The sequence below is a fragment of the Trachurus japonicus genome, chromosome 12 (genome assembly GCF_045865225.1).
Source record: "Trachurus japonicus isolate A0001 chromosome 12, Traja_1.0".
Classification (NCBI taxonomy): Eukaryota; Metazoa; Chordata; class Actinopteri; order Carangiformes; family Carangidae; genus Trachurus; species Trachurus japonicus.
The window spans coordinates 25,777,707-25,797,236 of NC_140918.1; the positions used below are offsets into that span (position 1 = coordinate 25,777,707).

General features: G+C 41.8%; 2 protein-coding genes across 2 annotated transcripts; both read right to left on the reverse strand.

Annotated features, from left to right (window-relative positions):
- Nucleotides 1-474: 474 nt before the first annotated feature.
- slc30a5 (solute carrier family 30 member 5) lies at nucleotides 475-10,150 on the reverse strand. Its single transcript, XM_085793965.1, has 16 exons — nucleotides 9,607-10,150; nucleotides 9,015-9,137; nucleotides 8,799-8,865; nucleotides 8,616-8,701; nucleotides 8,345-8,432; nucleotides 8,142-8,229; nucleotides 7,946-8,022; nucleotides 7,647-7,817; nucleotides 6,155-6,443; nucleotides 5,812-6,020; nucleotides 5,375-5,532; nucleotides 5,139-5,268; nucleotides 3,094-3,370; nucleotides 2,775-3,001; nucleotides 917-1,045; nucleotides 475-740 (listed from the first exon to the last, which is right to left on the reverse strand). Exons 1-16 carry the CDS (start codon nucleotides 9,675-9,677, stop codon nucleotides 570-572), a joined length of 2,361 nt encoding a protein of 786 aa, XP_085650091.1. The 5' UTR covers nucleotides 9,678-10,150; the 3' UTR covers nucleotides 475-569.
- Nucleotides 10,151-10,969: 819 nt separating this feature from the next.
- LOC146977612 (annexin A1-like) lies at nucleotides 10,970-17,821 on the reverse strand. Its single transcript, XM_085792447.1, has 11 exons — nucleotides 17,605-17,821; nucleotides 17,356-17,461; nucleotides 17,151-17,245; nucleotides 15,926-16,039; nucleotides 15,526-15,616; nucleotides 15,130-15,266; nucleotides 14,292-14,385; nucleotides 13,176-13,271; nucleotides 11,773-11,831; nucleotides 11,233-11,355; nucleotides 10,970-11,147 (listed from the first exon to the last, which is right to left on the reverse strand). The coding sequence occupies exons 1-11, from the start codon at nucleotides 17,674-17,676 to the stop codon at nucleotides 11,091-11,093; spliced, it is 1,044 nt and encodes a 347-aa protein (XP_085648573.1). The 5' UTR covers nucleotides 17,677-17,821; the 3' UTR covers nucleotides 10,970-11,090.
- Between the last annotated feature and the right edge of the window lie 1,709 nt (nucleotides 17,822-19,530).

Sequence of the window (19,530 nt, forward strand, 5' to 3'; positions counted from 1 at the left end):
GACTTGGTTATTTGTCTAGGAAGCGTTTGATTTAAATTTCTTTGGGGATAACGATGACCTGGACAAATGAGAATATTCACAGGCTGATTAAGTATGTCAGATATTAATCTATATCAAAATGTGGTGATATTTCACAGTTGCACAAGGAAACGTGTCAGTCCTGCCTGGTAGAAACAGTGTTGGCACCTAGTTTTATTTCTGGGATTTCTGTCATTAATTTTCTTGTTATTTACTGGCCGACACACTGGTCCCAGCTGCTGTCATGGTCCTCACAGCACAGAGATGAAAAAATAAGTATGAAAAAGAACAGATGGCGGACTAATGAGGAAAATGTGTGAATTTTACGTGATCAAAAGTAACTTCTGTTGTAACTTAATGCTAAAGTCAAAATGACGGAAATGCAAATATGAATGTTTAAAGGAGGGAAACATGTTGAGCCCTAGATCTCCACACAAACACACAACGACAGGGTGATAAAAGCAATATATTCAGATTTATTTAAACCACATACATACACTGTACATTTCCAAAACAATTAGTAAAGTTTCATTTGGTCCCACAGGTAGACGTTACATGATGCATGTCCCATCTTTCAGGTATTTCATTGACTCCATCTGCTGTGTCATCGCTAGAACTTCATGAAATCCTGTGCTGAGTCCTGACATGTGCTGGAAGTATGCCTCCTTCTCCACCTGGACTGACAGATTGTTCACCCCTGCGTCTTTCAAAATTGCCGTCACCTATGAATGAGGAGAATTACACAGTCAGACAGATCACAGCTACACTGAGGAGAACTTTTAGGGAGAAAGAATAATAATAAGTCAAAATTTCAAGGCGCTCCATCCCCACAGACGAATCAGACTGGTATGGACTGTGACAGCTCAGTCTGAATCGTGACTCCACTGTGTGTACCGACCTGCTGGATGATCCTCTGCTCCACCACATCAGACATGATCTGCAGGTGGATGGTCCCTGCGATCATGTTGGCCGAGTGCCTCCAGAAGTGAGGGTCTCTGTACGACAGAACTCCTTCAATCTTCTCGATCTGGAACAACAAAAACCGAAGTGTAAATGTCGGCGGATTTTATTTTCTGTGACAAAAGTTAAGTGTTCCTGAACGAAACTACTGTTTAATGTTAACTATGTGATTGACTCTGGATCAGAAAAATGGGAACTTTACAAGTTAAAATTCATAGTGCAGACTTCCACTAAAACTGAACACCCCTGTAAATCTGTCAGATAAAAGTGTAAAATTCTCGATCCAGATCAGAAGTCATGAGCAACCACTGGGCCCATGACATTTTATTTGTCCGAGTTGTCATCCACAAAATAGAATATACAATTTGTATTACAGCCTCTATAGCAAAGTAGTCATCAATACCACTGACAAAAAAAAAACACCCAGATTGAAATTAATAATATGCAAAGTTATGCAGAAAGATGCTTCAAAATTTAATGGTCAAACTATTCCACAGAGGTCTGTGTGTCTGCAGGTTTTTGTTCCAACCAAGCAGCAGAAACACCAGACTTGACTCATTTAAAGCAGAAGTAAGCGGAATATTTGTGTTAATATAAGTCTTAAATTGTTATATCTTCCGACAGCAATCACTTACATAGAGTGTTTGGTCTGAAACACGGGTCTGTCAGTCACTCTGCTCTGCTGTAAGCCGAGGAGAAAACTTTCCTTGTATCCTACAACCTTTATCCAATGAGGAGAGAGAACGGCATAAAGGGGCGGTCCTCTGTGTGTGCAGCCAAGGGATGCGCGTGAATGTGGTGACGTAGGGACGAGGGCGGGGACTGCTAACTCCATCGCTGACAAGAAGTTAGCCAAAACGACCAGATCACTTACTTCTGCTTTAATCAATTGATCTCAGACAGTTGATTGGTCAAACCACTTTCTCTTGATTGGTTGGAACAAAACCCTGCAGCCACACGACCCTTTGTGAAATAGTTTGGACATGCCTGATCAACTATATATGAGGTCTCTGAGGTAAAGTATGAAGTTTCTATCATGTATCTTTCTTGAGTTACTGTGTTCACACTGTTCAGTTACAGGTGTCACCATGTTTTGTATTATATTAGAAATATTCTGAGAGCAACCAAACAGGACTTAAAGGGATAGTTCAACATTTTGGCAAATGGCCAAAGTTTTAGGAGTAGGTTCGTTACCTTTAATTGTCGGTGCAAGCTATTGGAATGGCGGAGCAGAGCCGCGAGCCCTGCACATTCACCACGCTATGCGATAATAACAGAACGTTACCAGACAGAGTTGTTTTCGAGGTAAATTCATGCAAAACCGCTGATGCGTGTTCCCGACGGGGGCAGTTTTTCAGCAAGCAGTCTCTGCATTTACCTTGAAAACAACTCTGTCTCGTAATGTTCTGTTATTATCTCATAGCGTGGTGAATGTGCAGGTCACAACTTGTCCACTAGAGCGTTTTGGAGTTGTTGGATTGTGTATTTGATGAGTTTGATGAGGGAAACCAAGAAATCCCATTTGACTCACGGCTCTGCTCCACCGTTCTAAAAATAGCTTGCATCGACAATTAAAGGAAACAAACCTACTCTTCAGACTATAGGGATTATGGCAATGGGCCAATTTGCCAAAATGTTGAACTATCCTTTTAAAACACAAAAGAGAAAAAAGATTCACTTCTCCCAGAAAAGTACAACATAATTTTTCTCACAAATGTTTTTGTGAGCAGTGTCTGTGAAAAGTGCTATTTTATATCAGCTTTGCTTGCTCCTGTACTTTAATGTTGTTGTCTCACCTTCTCCAGAGCACTGTTCAGGTCCTTCTCCTGTTCTGGGGGAGTTCGCAGGAGAAGAACTTCACAGGCATCCTTCAGCAGAGGGATGACACTCAGGAAAATGAGTACGGCAATGAAGAGCGAGCAGATGGGGTCAGCGATCAACCAGCCGAATTGTCTGATGAGGATGGTGGAGATGATCACACCGACGCTGCCTAAAGTATCGGCCAGGACGTGAAGGAAAACACCTGGAGGAAAAAAAAAAACACGTCAGGACTCCACCTGGTTCATGCTTCCTCTAGGCCGGGTTTATTTCTTCCCGTTCCCTGAGCACACACACCTCTCATGTTTGCGTTCATGCCTCCGCCCCCCGAGCCGTGGGAGTGTCCGTGTCCACCGTGACCGTGGCTGCTGTGCCCGTGTCCGCCGTGGCTGTGCCCGTGTCCTCCGTGGGAGTGGCCGTGACCCCCGTGGCCGTGCTCGCTGTGGGAGTGGCTGTGGTGCGAGTGGCCGTGGCCCTGGTCGTGCGATGAGCAGCTTTTGCCGCCGTGGGAGTGGGCGTGACTGAAGGCGCAGATGCCCACCAGGTTGACCAGCAAGCCTCCGACAGACACCGGCTGCAGGAGACAAAAAAAAACGGACGTTACCCGGACGAGTCAGGCAGCTGCTGAGGCCTCGCACGCTGACTGATGTGTAGTGACAGGAGCTCAAGACACAAAACAGAAGCCAAACAGTGTCTACTCTACACACACGACAACCTGTACAGCTGATGCATCGCTTTGAAATAAGAATGAAAAGTGTTCCCTCTGGGGTGTTTGATTAAATGTTGATTTTAGCTCAGTGGGTGTTAAATTACCATCAATTCATGAGGATCTGCATGTTTAATTGGCTGTGTCTGATACTCTGTTCTCAAGTATTAAGACACACAGCACACTGTGTTTTTCTTGCTTTGCCCGTTCAGTTTATCTTGGCTGCAATATGAGTTGAGTCTTTTAATCTCCTGTTTATTCCCCTTCATTAATTCTTAAAGGGATTCCCTGGTCATTAGTTAGACCACATGTATTCAGCCGGGGGGACTTGTGAGAGAGAGTAAACAGAATGGTCAATAGGCCAAGAAACAAGGGCTTTCAGTCCCTCAACTGGGTCCATTATGCAACTCTGTGGTTGCACTACACCCACAGTTAGGAACACAGGCTTTTTGTTAAACATGTGTGGTCTCTAAGACGACGCAGACCTGATGACATTAGAGCTGAAAGCTCCAGAGCCACATAAAGTACAGTGCCAGCACCAAACACGGGTAAAGTGAGCTGCATGGGGACAAATGGTGGAGTAATTCTATTTTTTTTCTCTCAACACAGAGCTTTTACTTTGGAAATACTGCTTAACTCAGGGCTCAGGACTTACTGTTTTTTTACTAGGAGCACAGTGACTCCAAACTTAAACGTTTAGGATATTATTCACATTTCTGTCATTCACCTTTTCATTCATGGGGCAAAATGGCCCCATTTAGGGGCAGTCTGGAGCCCTGGCTTAAAGGGATAGTTCAACATTTTTGGCAAATTGGCCCATTACCATAATCCCTATAGTTTTAGGAGTAGGTTCCTTACCTTTAATTGTCGGTGCAAGCTATTTTTAGAACGGTAGAGCAGAGCCGTGAGCTGCTCAGAGCTACGCTACGGAGGCTAATGGGATTTCTTGGTTTCCCTCATCAAATTCATTAAATACACAATCCAACAACTCCAAACGCTCTCGTGGCACATTCACCACACTATGAGATAATAGCGGAACATTATGAGACTGAGTTGTTTTTAAGGTAAATTCATGCAAAACCACTGATGTGCGTTCCCGTCAAGGGCAGTTTTTTGGCAAACAGTCTCTGCATTTACCTCAAAAACAACTCCGTCTCGTAACGTTCCATTATTATCTCATAGCGTGGTGAATGTGTAGGTCACAACTTGTCCAGGAGAGCATTTTAGAGTTGTTGGATTGTGTATTTGATGAGTTTGATGAGGGAAACCAAGGAATCCCATGAGCCTCAGTAGCGTAGCTCTGAGCAGCTCTTGGCTCTGCTTCGCCATTCTAAAAATAGCTTGCACTGACAATTAAAATGAAGGAACTAACCTAAAAACTATAGGGATTATGGTAATGGGCCAATTTGCCAAAATGCTGACCTATCCCTTTAACTAAATAATTACTGAAGTGTGCAAGAAGCAGCTCTATTGTGTTTGACTGGTGAGAGCTGTATTAGCAGATACTCAGCGTCACATTTTGGACTGATTGTGAATACATGATCGGGACACACTGATTGAATGTGTGTTCAGTGTATCTGAGTAAATCATTTTAGTCACAGGGCTTTACATGAAAAGGTGACAGTGGTTCACTCACAGTCAGCATGTCTGTGTTGATATTAGGAGGGTCCAGTAAACGGGTGACCGACTCAACGAAGACAAAGAAGGCGATGACCATCAGGAAGAGGCCGTTGATGAATCCGGAGAGTATTTCAACACGTCCATACCTGCAAACAAACAAGAGTTCACTTTCCAAACATCCAGCTGAATTTCAAATAGTTGCCCCAGCATCTTCCCATCAAGGCCTTTTCACAACTTTTTGATGGACTTTACCCGTAGGAGAAGATCCTGGTAGCTTTCCAGCGGGTCATGAGGGCAGCAAACAGGCCCAGCACCAAAGCAGAGCAGTCAAATAGCATGTGGAAGCCGTCGGAGATCAGCCCCAGGCTGTTGGTCCAAACACCGTAGAACAGCTCCACAAAAGTAAAAGCCTGAAACAAGCAGAGCAACACATTTTTACAAAATAACAACAAAGTAGAAGAAGTTACATCCAACACTAGTGCACACCAGTCCCAAGTGTGAAAAACTGAACAGTTTCTCCAAACAAAGTTGAAGCTTCGATCGAGTTCTTCTTTCTCCCAATATGATCATCTCTAAGGGTTCTCTACACCACATGAAGGTTTTATGTAAAAAGATCACATTTAAACATGGTGCCGACCCTCCACCTGATGTCTAGCTGTGTGGTTTTCTCTTTGTGATCCTTAACATACCAGGTTGAGACACAGGAAGTAGAAGATCTGTCTGGAGTCGTATTCCTCCAGGATTTGTTTGAGTGAATCTTTGATGAATCGTGGGAGGGACTGCGATGTGTGCTGCAGGGCGTCACCCATGAAGTTGTACAGAGGAGTCCCTTCAGGAGAATAACCCACCAGGGTGCCCTTCTGACCTTTCTTTGATGGAGATGAGAGGATACTGGATGCTGCAGAGAGAGAACATGAGGAGAAAGGCTGATAAGTTGTTGACTGCAACCTTATACCATAAAAGATTAATCTGTACCTGTGTGGCCAGTCTATACTGTATATTAAATCATGCTGCTGACTCCCGCCTACTTACACATGATGAAGAAGACGGCGCTGACTAGCACTCCTCCAGAGAGCACATGCTCCGTGCTGACCTGCTGGGGCGGTTTGCTCATGGATCGTAGCTGGTCTGTTAGTGGGTGAGTCCAGAAGTTGGCCAGCAGCAGAGCGCTGAGGAGGAGGGCGATGGTGCCGTAGCGGGCGCACCTCGGCGTCTCCATCTTTGCGCTGCAAACGGCCTCCACGTAAAACTCCAGGATCATCACAGAGAAGATGATCATCCCGAACGGCAGGATGAGGGACGACCAGGATTCTACTTTACTCTGGTGATGAGACGGAGAAAGTCCAGTCAGGAGGGGGCTCAGACAGAGGCAGAGATGATTATGTGTTTTTAGCTGTGAAATCATCCAAGCATAAACCGACACAACTGAGACTGATTTACAGTAATTACAGGTCTGTTAGCTCTGGAGCTGAACAAATTAGGATGAGCTATTTCATCCAACTGGAATGAAAAAGCATCAATCTGCTGCAATCTTTTTTGGTAATATCAAATGTCCCGTTCAAATTCAATAGAAATCTAGATATAAGATAAAGATATTCTTTGTGTTGGACAAGGGAAATGTTTTATTCGAAGATATCTTTAAACCAAAACATAATGTTGTTATTAGAATCAAGGAAATCATCATAAATATCCACATTCATGGCAATGTGGATCACATTGTTTTTTTCTATACATAATTTTCACCTTTGTTGTATTTTTGTTGTTGTTGCTACTGTTTTTGTTCCATTGTTGTTGCTGTTTTTGTTTGTCGACTTGCTGTTGTTGTTTTGTCCTTCCCTTTTGGTTTAATTTTGCATGTATACCATGATGACCATATTTATTTGTTTATAACTATGGATTTGCATCAATGATTTTGATTTTTGTCTAATTAAATATGAAAAAAATAAAAATGAGGATCACAGTGTTGGACAGACTGATGGACAGCTATATGCTAGTGTTTTGAAGGGTGTTTACCATGTTTATATGGCATCTCACCAATGGTAGCATTCTAACATTTGAAAACTGGCAGCTGAGGCTGATGAGGCTTTCATTAGTTTTGCAGGCACTTTCCAACCCTAAGGTTCTTGACAGAGTGAAAGTGTGACCTGATTTTGGTGAAGAATATGAAGATAAGAACAAGGTTATTAGCATTCCTCTTGAGGAGAATGAACGTGAGGGACCAAATGTCATGATAACCTCCCAGTCATTGCCGAGACATTTCAATAAAAGCCACAAAAGCCAAACTTGTAGAGGTGGCAGATGAAATCTCACCGAGTCATTAAGTCACACAATCACACATGAAAGATGTCATGGCAACCCGTCCACTAAATGTTGAATTACGTCTGGTCTACGTGACAAATAAACTGGCAGACAAACGGTGACAGACCAACAGTACCATGGCCGAACCTCCTAAAACAGGACTGATGCCACATGCAGGTAAACATTAGAAAAGATTTGTCATGTTGTCACGTGGTCTGTCACTTACGTCTGTGGTCGCTGAGAGCACTATGACCCATGGCAGCAGCACCATGGCAGAAACCAGGTTGTCCAGGGCATAGAGGCGTTTTGCACCACCAATTTCCACTGATAATTTCCTGGAGGCCGTGTGGAAGGCCACCTTCAGACACAGTGAGGCCACCAGCAGAACAACTCCACCCTGACAGGATCAACAGGAAAATAGAGGGCAGTAATTAATTTAGAATCCAAAACTAATATGAAACTATTTTCTCTTTAGGCAGCAGTCAACATTAAATTAAATGTGGGGGCATCATAGGTGTTACTTACTTTGTGATCTGCAACCCCTAAAAATGCTATAGCAGTGTAGAGGAAGTGAGTGAGTGCACTGTCATGGTGTCCCTCAGCTTTAAGAAGATGAGTCAAGGCAAACACAGACATATAATAATGAACAACACAACCAGACTGGGTCAATAAACAGTGAAAATATATGTAGGTGTTTCGCATTATAAGGAAGAAAGGATACGGTGCTCAGCCATCTTTGCCATGAGATCATCATTGTCAAAGAGGAGGAGGCAGATCACAGCGATGATGAAGAGAGCAGCGCCTCTGGTCTGCAGACAAACCAACACAAATCCATGTTAAGTCAGATATAGTTTGAGGGAACACATCTTTAGACAAGTCTCTGACCACAAACTAGTTGCATGAATTTTTGTGTCCTCCTCCTACCTTGGACGGCCCACCTCCTGAGCTTGTGAATAAGACACCTAGGAGAGCGATGACCACTACGTCACTGTGCTCAAAGAGCAACAATGTCCTGTGGAAAGACATGAGCCAGGATTGAATTACATGCTGAGTAGTGTCTGTATGAAAGCAAGATGCAGACACATTGACACACAATCAAAACTACAAGTACGTCACATTCACATATAGACATCTCTGACAACTAAGGAAAAAACACAGTCTGACACAAATACAAGGTTATATTAAAAGATTTCACCTTAGAGGTCCACAGAGGGTTAGACCAAAGAATCCCAGGAGAGATATGACACAGCTGAAAACAGCATGCTTTAGTAACTTTATCCACTACGAAGAAAACAGATTTACAAGACATTAACACAATGTATTTCACAAGAAAATTACTCAAATGCAGGAGTAAGAAGAAGTAAGAAATCCAACAAACCTGTCTTTTTGAGATGACTTTGCCAGAGGAGAAAGGCTTTTGAAAGAAAAGCAGAATAACAGCAGTCCTGAGGAAGGCAAAAATCAGAAATCTGTCAGCATATGTCATTATCCATCGTTTCGGAAACACAGAGGAATAATAAACAACACCAAGTGCAGTTTCAATAAAATGTTTGAGATGGAATTTCAGCAGGTAAATAAGCTCAGGAGTACTTACCCTAATTTTAGTATGAAGATGAACTGGACAATGTGAACTACTTTTAGTATATCATACGACTCAAAAATCCCAAGCGCTTTGAGAACCTTTGAGACGACCAGTAAAACTATGTACCTGGTTAACCTGCGGAGGAAGAGGAGAAAGAAGAAGCTATATTAGTGATAGAGTTGGATGATCAGAAAAAAATCTTGTTAAACCTGTCCTCACCCATTGAAAATTAGATTTTTCTTTGCAGTGTTACATTAAATGTGAACTGAAATAATTCAATCTATACTGGGTCAGTTCACATAAAGTCAATAATAATTTCTAATACTTTGATTTAAATCATCTAAATTATCAATCAATCCATGATAGTGACTTGTTCTAGCTTCTCATATGTGCTTCTTATTTTGTTACATAACTGTAAACTGCATGGATCTGGTGTTTGAACATATTTATCACAGTTTTAATCAGTTTGCAGACTAAACAACAAAGTACATGTGGGCTCCAGCTCCAGTCAGCTGACCTTTCTCGCCCAGGGGCAAGAAAACAGTCAATACCTCACACACAGTTAGATGAGATTACAACACAATACACTACATCAGACACACACCTTGAGTTGGGCACTTCCACCATGCCCAGTTTGCCCCCTGACAGCACGTTGCTGCTGTATTTATCCTCCATGTTCAAGCTCCAACACTCGACCACTTACAGTATTTATGTTTCCGCTACCTCGTCATCACTGCTACCTTAACACTGGGACTGAACCGCGGTCCATTTACTGCTGTTGAATGTGAACAGGCTTCCCCTGCCCCTCACACACCCCGCGTTTTAACTTAATACCAAATATAAAGTGAGCTGTGTGTAAGTTAAACATGAGCCAACAGTCAGCTGGTAGCCTCTTAGCCTCTTAGCCTGCTAGCTTAGGAAGCTAACCATCCGGCATGTCAGTTTTTATCCAAAGTTTCCAGGAGCGACGCGTCCTGTGTGCGGTGGAAGTCAGACAAACACACGTAGTCCCTTCGTTAGACTAAAGCGGTAGTTACTGTTTCAGGTTTCGCTGACAACAGTTACCGGTAAAGTCCGTAATGAAAGAGTAAAACAATAAGCTGGGAAAAAGAGTCACTGTACTTCCGGACACGGTCAACATTCCACGTATCCACGTCACGTACGTGCTTACGTTCATGAGCGACGCTCCTGCGCAGTTCTGCGCGTGGACGTGTCACTCAGCAGCGGTGCTGTTCAAAGTGACCTGCTCCCATAATACAGCCATGCCTGCTCCAGGTGAGCATGGATCTATTATAATACATCCATGCAGGTGAGCTGTGTTTTTTAATAACCATTCAGTGTCATGACATTCATTAAAACATTTCAGACTGAACTCTGTTTCACCAGCTTTCACTACCCTGGTTTATTTATCATATATTTTACACTTTGGGGATAAAAAAAAATCATAAAGAGCTACGTCCAAGGATTTGTCATATGCTAACACAAACATTTTTATATTTCTCTTTCCGAATCTCTCATTTTATTTTTATTTCCATGGTGAAAATTAAATTGGCTTTCAGAGTTTCACTTTGGACAGTATGATTTGACCACCTCATTTAAAATTAAAACAACATTGCTGCAGTATTATAGAAGAGTTATAGCCTAGTATAATAATATCGTGATTATGTTATGAATTTATTGTAAAGAAGATACAAACAAATGAAGGCAAAAAGAGAAAAATTAAATAAAATATCAAAATAATATCAAACTCTTCACAAGAATTCAAAACAACTTGTCTTTATTGGTGTGGTATGATGTGCTTTGTCAGTCAACTGCTGAAAAGCCATCACTGAACCATACACAGAATCATATGAAACAAAAAAACATGTGCATCTGACTTTGAAGCCTGCAGAAAATGAATCATACTCCCTGTAATTTGCATCTTCTTCATCTTCAGAAGACAAAAAAAATCTTCAGAAGGCCTTTTTTAAGACCTTTATTGGAGCATCAACTCAAATAAACAGTTTGTTTGGGTTACACCAAATGACAGATTTCATTTGTATTAACAACAAGACAGTGTTGATTTCCAGGACAGTGGCAGAGAGAGACTCAGTGGGGCCCACACAGGCCTAGCAGGACCGCCTGATAATGCTCCTTAGTGTCTTTCTGTGAAACAGAGACAAATATGTGATCAGCAGGAACACATTGTTGATGATAGCCTACGTGATATTTAATCGTCGCTGCTGCTTACCAGAATGTGTTCCTGTAGAGTGAAGTCATACATGGCCCTGTATTCCTCCACAATCTTCTTCAGGTCGACCTCGGAGCGGCTCACCAGCACCCTGGTCAGCGTGTCCTCACATGTGCCATGGCCCTGAGAGCGCAGAGCATGTCTGGTTTAGTTAAGTGTTCCCATTCAAAATCACCCAGAAACAGTTTGAATTACTTAACATTATGTAAATAAAAAATCTGTCACACATTTTTTGACAAGATACTTTCCCCCATAGCTATGCTAATCCCAACCATCACAATTGGATGCCTAACCTTAATCCTAATCTAAACTTTATTCTTACTCAAGCCCTAAAACCAAGACTTAACCCTCAAAGTGTTATCTGAAGCTGTGTCAGAAAGTCAGGACTGTACAAAATGCCCTCATCTGTTAGGAATAAACCCTTTTATCCTCTCTCTGTGGCATTTACAAGTAGGTGTGTGCACACACATACATACACACACACACACACACACTCTGACATATGGTGGGAGACTGAAGCAGAGAGATATTCATACACACCTTCATGGCCAGATGGAGCTTCTCAGCAAAGAAAGCTGGTGTGTTCCAGGCACATTTCACTACACATCAAAGAGACACAGACACACGTCATGCAGTGTCCAGATGTACACTTCACACTGCTTCTTCATTCAAATCTCTGTCTGGTACAGTTTGTCTGGTAGAGTTTCCACACACCACACATTTTAGATTGTCTCTGTCCCCATGATTCATACACTTCCCTCCTTTCACTCTTTTTTTTCAAGGTGGCTTTAAGATATTTTGCAGTCCCTTAATGCACTCCCCCTACACTGTTTCCCACTAGACACTGCATTAAAACCATTATAATTAAAGGGTTTAGAAAGTTCAACTCTTAAAATCTTTTTCTTTCCTGTTAGTAGAGGTTGCATCCATCAGTTGATCCACCCCATCCATTAGAAGATGAATGTGAAACACCTTGACAACGACTGGCTAGATTTCCATAAATCTGAGAGTGGATGTTGAAGTCTTGAGTTTGGTGACCCTCTGATCTTTCCTGTACAGTCATGTTGGCGCCAAATTTATCACCCACAGGAAATATGAATCATATCACCATGAAATTCACTGAGCTCATTCATGCTCCCTAGAGGATGAATCCTTTTGATCTGATGATCTTTCATTCCTCTTCAACCACAGAATAAACCTTGACAGTTTGATCTTGCTCATATGTCCCACTCTTCCTCTTCAGTTGGCTGTAGTGTGGGTGACCATTGCAACAGATCCTCAACATCAGCAGAGTAGCGCTATCCCTGACAAAATACGGCTTTTAGAGTCTCTGACAGTATTTCTCTATACTATTAAATATAGGGATGCCGATGCACAATAACTATCAGTACCAATAATTATCAGCCAAATATTGGCCGATAATTATCAGCCAAAATACATAGATAAGTCAGTTAATTACATTATTAACGTTGCCTTGATTTGGCTCATTTCAGTCCATTTGCACCCTAAGTTGATTTGAAACAATAATAAATATTGTGAGTCAACTGTTCTTGTTTTGATGTTAGTTGTATTAATTTTATTATATTAGTCAGATTCAGAGTTCTCATGTCAAATTCATCTTTACTCACTACATCTTAGTCTTTCTTAACCTCAGGTGTGCATAAACTATTAAAAATGTTATCGGTTATTGGAATCTGCATTGGTTATTATGAGAAGCAGGAAGTTATGGGATATCAGTAATGGTGAAAAAAAACATATCGTGCGTCCCTAAGTAAATATTCATTAAAGGTGCAACCATCAAAATTAAAGTTAGGAAATTTAAGTTATATCGCTAAATCCTAATTGATGTATAAAGTTATGTGACATCACCATGCCACTACAGAAGCATCGCTAACTTTGGCAGACAGTGTTGTGTTCAGGTGGAGGGATGACCTCAGCCTTACCAATGTCAATGAGACAGTCTTCAATGTCTCCACTCAGCTCCATGTCCAGGGCTTTGGGTAGAGTGATGTCACTGACGCAGGCGTACTGCTGGAATGCTAGCCGGTAAACACACAAACAACATGGATTTATGGGTAAATGGGCTGTTGTCATTGTCAGACAGAAACCAGGCGTCTCTGCAAAGTGTTATTATCGTCAAGGCATGAGATTGTTGCATACACCGCTGAGCATCTTTGGAATTTAAAAGAAAAAAACAGTCTTTGGCTGCTTTGAAATGATGTTTGGACGTAAACATGCAGAATTCATAAGTCAAGCTGAACCACAAAACACGAGAAACTACAATTTAGCAGTTACCACACAGCATCTCCAAACAGACAACAGGGGAACCACTGGTTTTTAGACATTTTTCTTAAGCAGGCTTTGTGCTAGAAATCCAAACTAATGTTTTGTCTGTGGTTTAAAGTTATTTTTGCTGTATTCATCTTGTCATGTCAAAGTATGTGACATAATTAATCTCTGGTCTTTCTTGTTTCCACCCCTGCTGTCACCTGTGCTGCCTCGACCCTGTTCATTTGGCCCAGCACCTTCTGCTACACTCCATCCACCCACCACACGTTCTCTGGACTTTTCCCCCTTGTTTTCCACATAAGTGCTCCACCCATCCTCACACCTGTTCCCATCAGCCCTGCACCCACATGAGCTCTATCCACCTGCACTATTCTCTAACCTTGATCTACATAGGTCATTTCCTTTGTTCCCTTCTTGTCAGGCCAAGTCAAGTCAGTGTTGTTTATATAAGTTATCTCAAGGCAAGGAGAAGTAATAAACAAGTACAGGCAAAAGTTTTGTAGCAGGCATTAGACAGGATCAGATCTATGTGTCTCCCTCTGAAGCTGCTACCTGTGTGTAGTATCCTGTGTTTGCCAACTCGTCCTCTTCCCTCTCTCAGCACTGTACTGCTCCTATACTACTGGGTGTGTCCCACCTGTTGGCTGGAGGAGTGTGGTTCCACCTGTTTGCCCACATGTGTGTTTCTGTGTATTGTCTTCATTTAGCCTATGACTTTAAATCTAACATTCAGAGCATTCACAGATTCCACACGTCTCACACACACTCACTCTTAGAGAGCTGCTTCGCATTTCGTGTGGTCAGGATGTTGATGAAAGCGGTGATGTCGATTCCTGAAGTGTTTTCACCTGCCTCAAACAGAATCTACAAACAGAAAATAAAAACACTGTTAACCTGTGAAGGGTTAAGAGGGTGTGTACGCTGTGTGAAGTGTCCTCTCTTCTGATAACTGTTTTCTTTTAGTGAAACATGGCAAGTGGAACAAATGTTCAAATGGACTAAATGTTGCAACCATTCAATAAGGTTTGGCTACTTGTCTGTGCAATGACAATTTGTTTCAGTCAGTTTTGTATTATTTCATTCATAAAGTTGGGGCATGGCTGACTGAGTGAATGCGCTTTTCTAGTCTCTAGGACCACTCACAGTGCTTTACACTGTATGTCGCATTCACCCTTTCACACACATTCATACAGCACTAGACACAGTGGTTGAAAGCTACCCCATTCACACACCTCTCTTTGCCTCCCCATTTCTTGTCTCTCTCAACTGAACTATTTGATAAAGGCATGAAAAGCCAAAAAACATACTTAAAAAAAAGAAGCATTTTATGGAGCTAATTTATTCCCTCGTTCTAGGAAAGATGTGCTGGTGTGGGTGGAGTTGTGTTTTGTTTAAATGGACATATACTTTTAGACATTATGGGACCTTTAAAAACCGCAGCGCTGTAGAAATCTACAGAGCCCCTCTAAAAGTTGAGACAAATATCTGCGAGTAATAACCAGTGAGCTTGTGAAAGAGCAGACAGCTAGGATAGAGAAAAGAGAGGGGTTTTTTTGTATTTTCAAGAGATATTGTTGACAACAAAAAAAGTGATTTTCCTGACTTTACCTCTGCGTCCTTTCGGGCCAGATCCAGGTCCACTTCAGTAGTCTCGTCTTTGTTTGCCTTCAACATGGACAGAAGAGCTGTGGTGAAGTCGCCTCTGGTCTCATCCTCAAGAACCTGCTCCAGGTCCTTTCCATATTCTGATGGATCAAGAATATTTCAACACAAAGATGGCACACTGCGATAATGTAATGGAACCAGGTGTAACTGGTTAAAGCTTCTGCTTAGCGGTCCTCAATGATTACAGTTCAGCACTGTCAAAGAATTCACTGCTACACTGCACAACTATAGACACTGTCAGAGTCTCAGTTACACTAAGATGTTACATAGAGCTCTCAGGTGATTAGAACTGATGTACACCTACTCATAGTAAAGCAATGGAAGTGAAGCAAGGCAAACCTTCTTTGAAGACCCTCTTAATCTCTCTGATCTCTTGGTTTGATCTGGTTGCCAGAATCTCCACCAGGACATTCTCATCTGTGCCAAAACCCTGTTACAAAAGAGTGAATGTCAGGAGTGAGTGATTCAAGTGCAACAGCAATTCAAGGGTAAAATTGTCTTTATACAACCCCCAGTGTTATACAGGCTTTGAAAATATTAGTCAGAGAAATGATGTGTACAGAAAAAACAGCAGCACGGCACCAAGCATCCAGTTTGCCAGATACAACAAGCATTCACATCTTCTTTCTGTGTTTTTACTGATCTACACACACAAAACCATGCAGAGGACAGATCCAGGAGGAATTCACCGCTGGTAGAACAACAGAGAGAGTTACACAAATAAACCTCTGATATTTACCTTCGTGGCTCTCCTCAGCTCGGAGGCATCAAAGTGAGCTGGCGTCTTGAGCAGAGCCATAGAGACGTCCTCTAGGTCTGAGCGGAGAACGTCCTTCAGAGCTTCATCCAGCCTCTGCAACACACAGGGAGCAGCCACATGAACACACAAGGACGCCACTGCTCGTCATATTTATGGTATTTCAGAACTGACAAACTGTTGCAGAAAGTTAAAGCCATCATGTGGTGGTGACCTCCACTTTATAAAAACAACATTTCTTTTGAGGTATGATGCGTTTACTTGTCTACATCAGGATGTGACGAGTCATAGAGGCAACAAACTGCTAATCAATGTCAGTTTCACAGCAGTGGAGCCATCAGAGCCTTCAAGGCCTTCAGCGATGAATAAACATGTCAGCATCTCTTTAAATGATTACTGTCTTCTATTCAAATGCATTCCTCATATTTTATTAAAGGAAAGGTTTACTTTCCTAAAAACCAAGGCCTGAACCCCCCACAGCTGCATGTGTTTGTTTAAAGTGGCAGTGAATTAAATTAACCAATCACCTTTTGATTTACAGTGAGTGAGATCAATATCTGGCCAAGGCCCTGCTGAAAGTTCAGGGACAGAGCTTCTGCACAGGGGAAATCATTAATGGCTTTTGAATTATTGCACTTCCTGTCTTCACACTTCAGCTCCAAACCACAGATCTTCACTTGAGTCAGCATTAGCACCTCTGTTGAACACCAATAGCTGTTCAGTTAGCCACCGTGATGCTGGTCATACTGGTTGTTACCCAAAGTTGTAGCTGAGTGTGTTCAACAGATACATGTGAAGGACAATAGAATAGCTGGGCTGTCTTACAATTAAAAGACTCATTCTTTGGAAAGTTTCGCAAACTGGGTTGTTTCACCAGAGAGTCATGGGTTGGTGAACTTTTAGATCTCCTGAATATGGAACTGGCAGCGTGCCTGCTAAAAGACTTTGACAAAAGACCACTGGGACATTGTCTACAACAGCCTTATGAATTCATTTGTATGTCTTTCTTTTCTTTTATATGGACACTGGATGACACTCTTGCAACCCCCAAAATGCTCCAAACACTTTACATATATAGGGAGGTCAGACTGATGGCTGACATGAAATGTTTCAACATTTTAAAGACGTTAACTTAAGTTTTGTTTATGTTGCATTCATGTTTGTTACCTGTTGCTTGATCTCACTTGATATGACATAAACAACTCACCTCCCCACTGGATGCTTCATAAACCGCTTTGATCTTCTGCCTCTGCTCATTGTTCCTCCTCACCAGGACTGAAACAATCACATCCTCATCCACTCCTGTGAAGGACAAGTTGCACTATACTTGAGAGTGAGAAACATTTCACAGCATCCTAACCGTACGAACATGAGGTCATCGTCTTTCAGGTAACACGAGTGGGTGCACACACCTTTGCTTTCAATGGCACTCTGAAGAACTGAAGCATCACTGCTGGCATTGAAGTTGGGGTACGGGGAGACTGTTCCATAATACTTAGGCTTTGGCTTTCCCTTCACCTAAAAGAAACAACCAGAGGGACAGACATCTCACAAGTCTGGCTGATGCAAACCATCAGCAATTCAAAACAGTAGAAATTTTCATGTCACTTTTATTCAAATAAAATCCGATGACTGGTTCTTAAAGGCGAGCTGATACTCACAGTAACAGTGTCATCATCGTCAGAGTCTTTTTTGTCGATGATATTCTTGAAAAATTTCTTAAAGATGGACATTTTTTCCTTGTCTGGAATTTCTTTTTTTTTCTTCTTTTTTTAAGAAACAAAGACTGCAGAGGGGAAAAAGAAAAATAATAAGTTAGGGTGATGTAAAGTGGACTTTATAATATCTTTTTTTTTAAAAAGTAAAACTCACCTGTGCGGTCTGTGGATCTCTGGAGGTTAGTCACAGTGTTAAGTTCACACTGCAGTGTCTCCACCCAACTCTGTGCAGATGCTTTTCAGGCAGGTTGGCTATGCGTGCAGAGGATCAGCCAATGGTGTGACACCTCTGAGCACAGCATTCCTGCAGGGTGACAGTCTGAGGGTTGGACACCCGTCTGGTTGGGTGACTCTTCCGTTCAGACTTGTGTTGTAAATGTTATTATTCACGCAGACGTGCAGCAACCAGCGGCTACACAGATACAGGTCTGAAGGAGGTGGTGAAGTAAACTCACCGAAACATTGAGCTGAGACAACGTGTTATTGTTTTTGTACGGTTGCATGACTAAACCTGTTGTTCCACATTTTTCTTTTGGGCTGTGAAGAGGGAACTTGGCAGATTTTACACAAAGCCTGTTTAAAGGTCTTAAGGAGTTTAATTTCATTATCATTCATTAAAGAAAAGTTTATGAAGCCCTTTGTGGCACCATGAGGGAACTGCACACTTTTATCAAGCTACACCAGCTGCTACTATGTATTAGCTTCTGAATCCAATATACTTGGTGATCAAGTTGCTTTGTGGGCAACAGGTTAAAAGAAAAGAAAAGAAAAGTGATAAAAAATGATGTAGGATAACAACGTAAACCAGTCCGCTACAAAGATATTATTAAAAGATTTAAAACTTTATTGCAAAGTCAGGATTTTAGCATGGATTACAAAGACAAAGTAAAACAAAACAAAACAAAAACTGAGACCTCAGATGTGACCACACCATGTTTACACAAAGTACATGAAGAAAGTGTGGTAGTGGTAAAGAGTGATAGATGGATGAGAGAGTGAAGCCACATTCGGAATCAATCAATCAATGTAACAGCATGAAAAAATGACGAACCAACACAATTAAAGGTCCCATGTTGTAGAAAGTGAGATTTTCATTATTGATAATAAAGCTGGAAGAAACAAAAATCTTCGCACATCTATTTCTTAGGCAGGTGCGTCGGAGGGTGACAATTAAGTCCAAATTAGAAAAAGAAGAGTTCCCGCACACATGGCCAACTTGCAGAATTTATTGTATTGCAACGTTTCGGTGCTAGACCTTTTTCAAGCATTGCTTGAAAAAGAAAATGCAAATTCGGTCTAGCACCGAACGTTTCGGAACGTTGCAATACAATAAATTGTGGGAACTCTTCTTTTTCTGATTATAAAGCTGGTCAGGGTGCTACATAAACACTGTGAAAGAATTAAAGTGCTCAGTCAACAGAGAAATGCACACAGCCTGTATTCAGAAAATGAACGTTAAAATGAGCCGGCAGTGTTTGTGATGTCACAAAAAACAGAAACCATCTCCACCCTCAGCGTCGCCGAGTTTAAAGTTCAATGAGAAAAATGTGTCTATTTCTGGGTGTTTTAGCATCACTGAAACTACCAGTACTGCCAGTCAAACATGTTGGTGATTCAGCAAAGGTATTCCAATCAAGTCTAGTAACTGGGCTGGTGTTTGAACTCGATTTGGGAAATCTATCACAGTGTGCCACAGGGGGGACTACATGCAGACTATGTAGTCCCCCTGTATGTGTGCACTATTTCTACTAGAGACTCCAAATGCTAACAAAAGTCTGTTGGCCTGAACTATGTTTGGGGTGTCTTCATAATATTAACTTGTTGTCAGTTCGTGTCTGTGGCGACTGCACATATAACTAAAAATGTGTC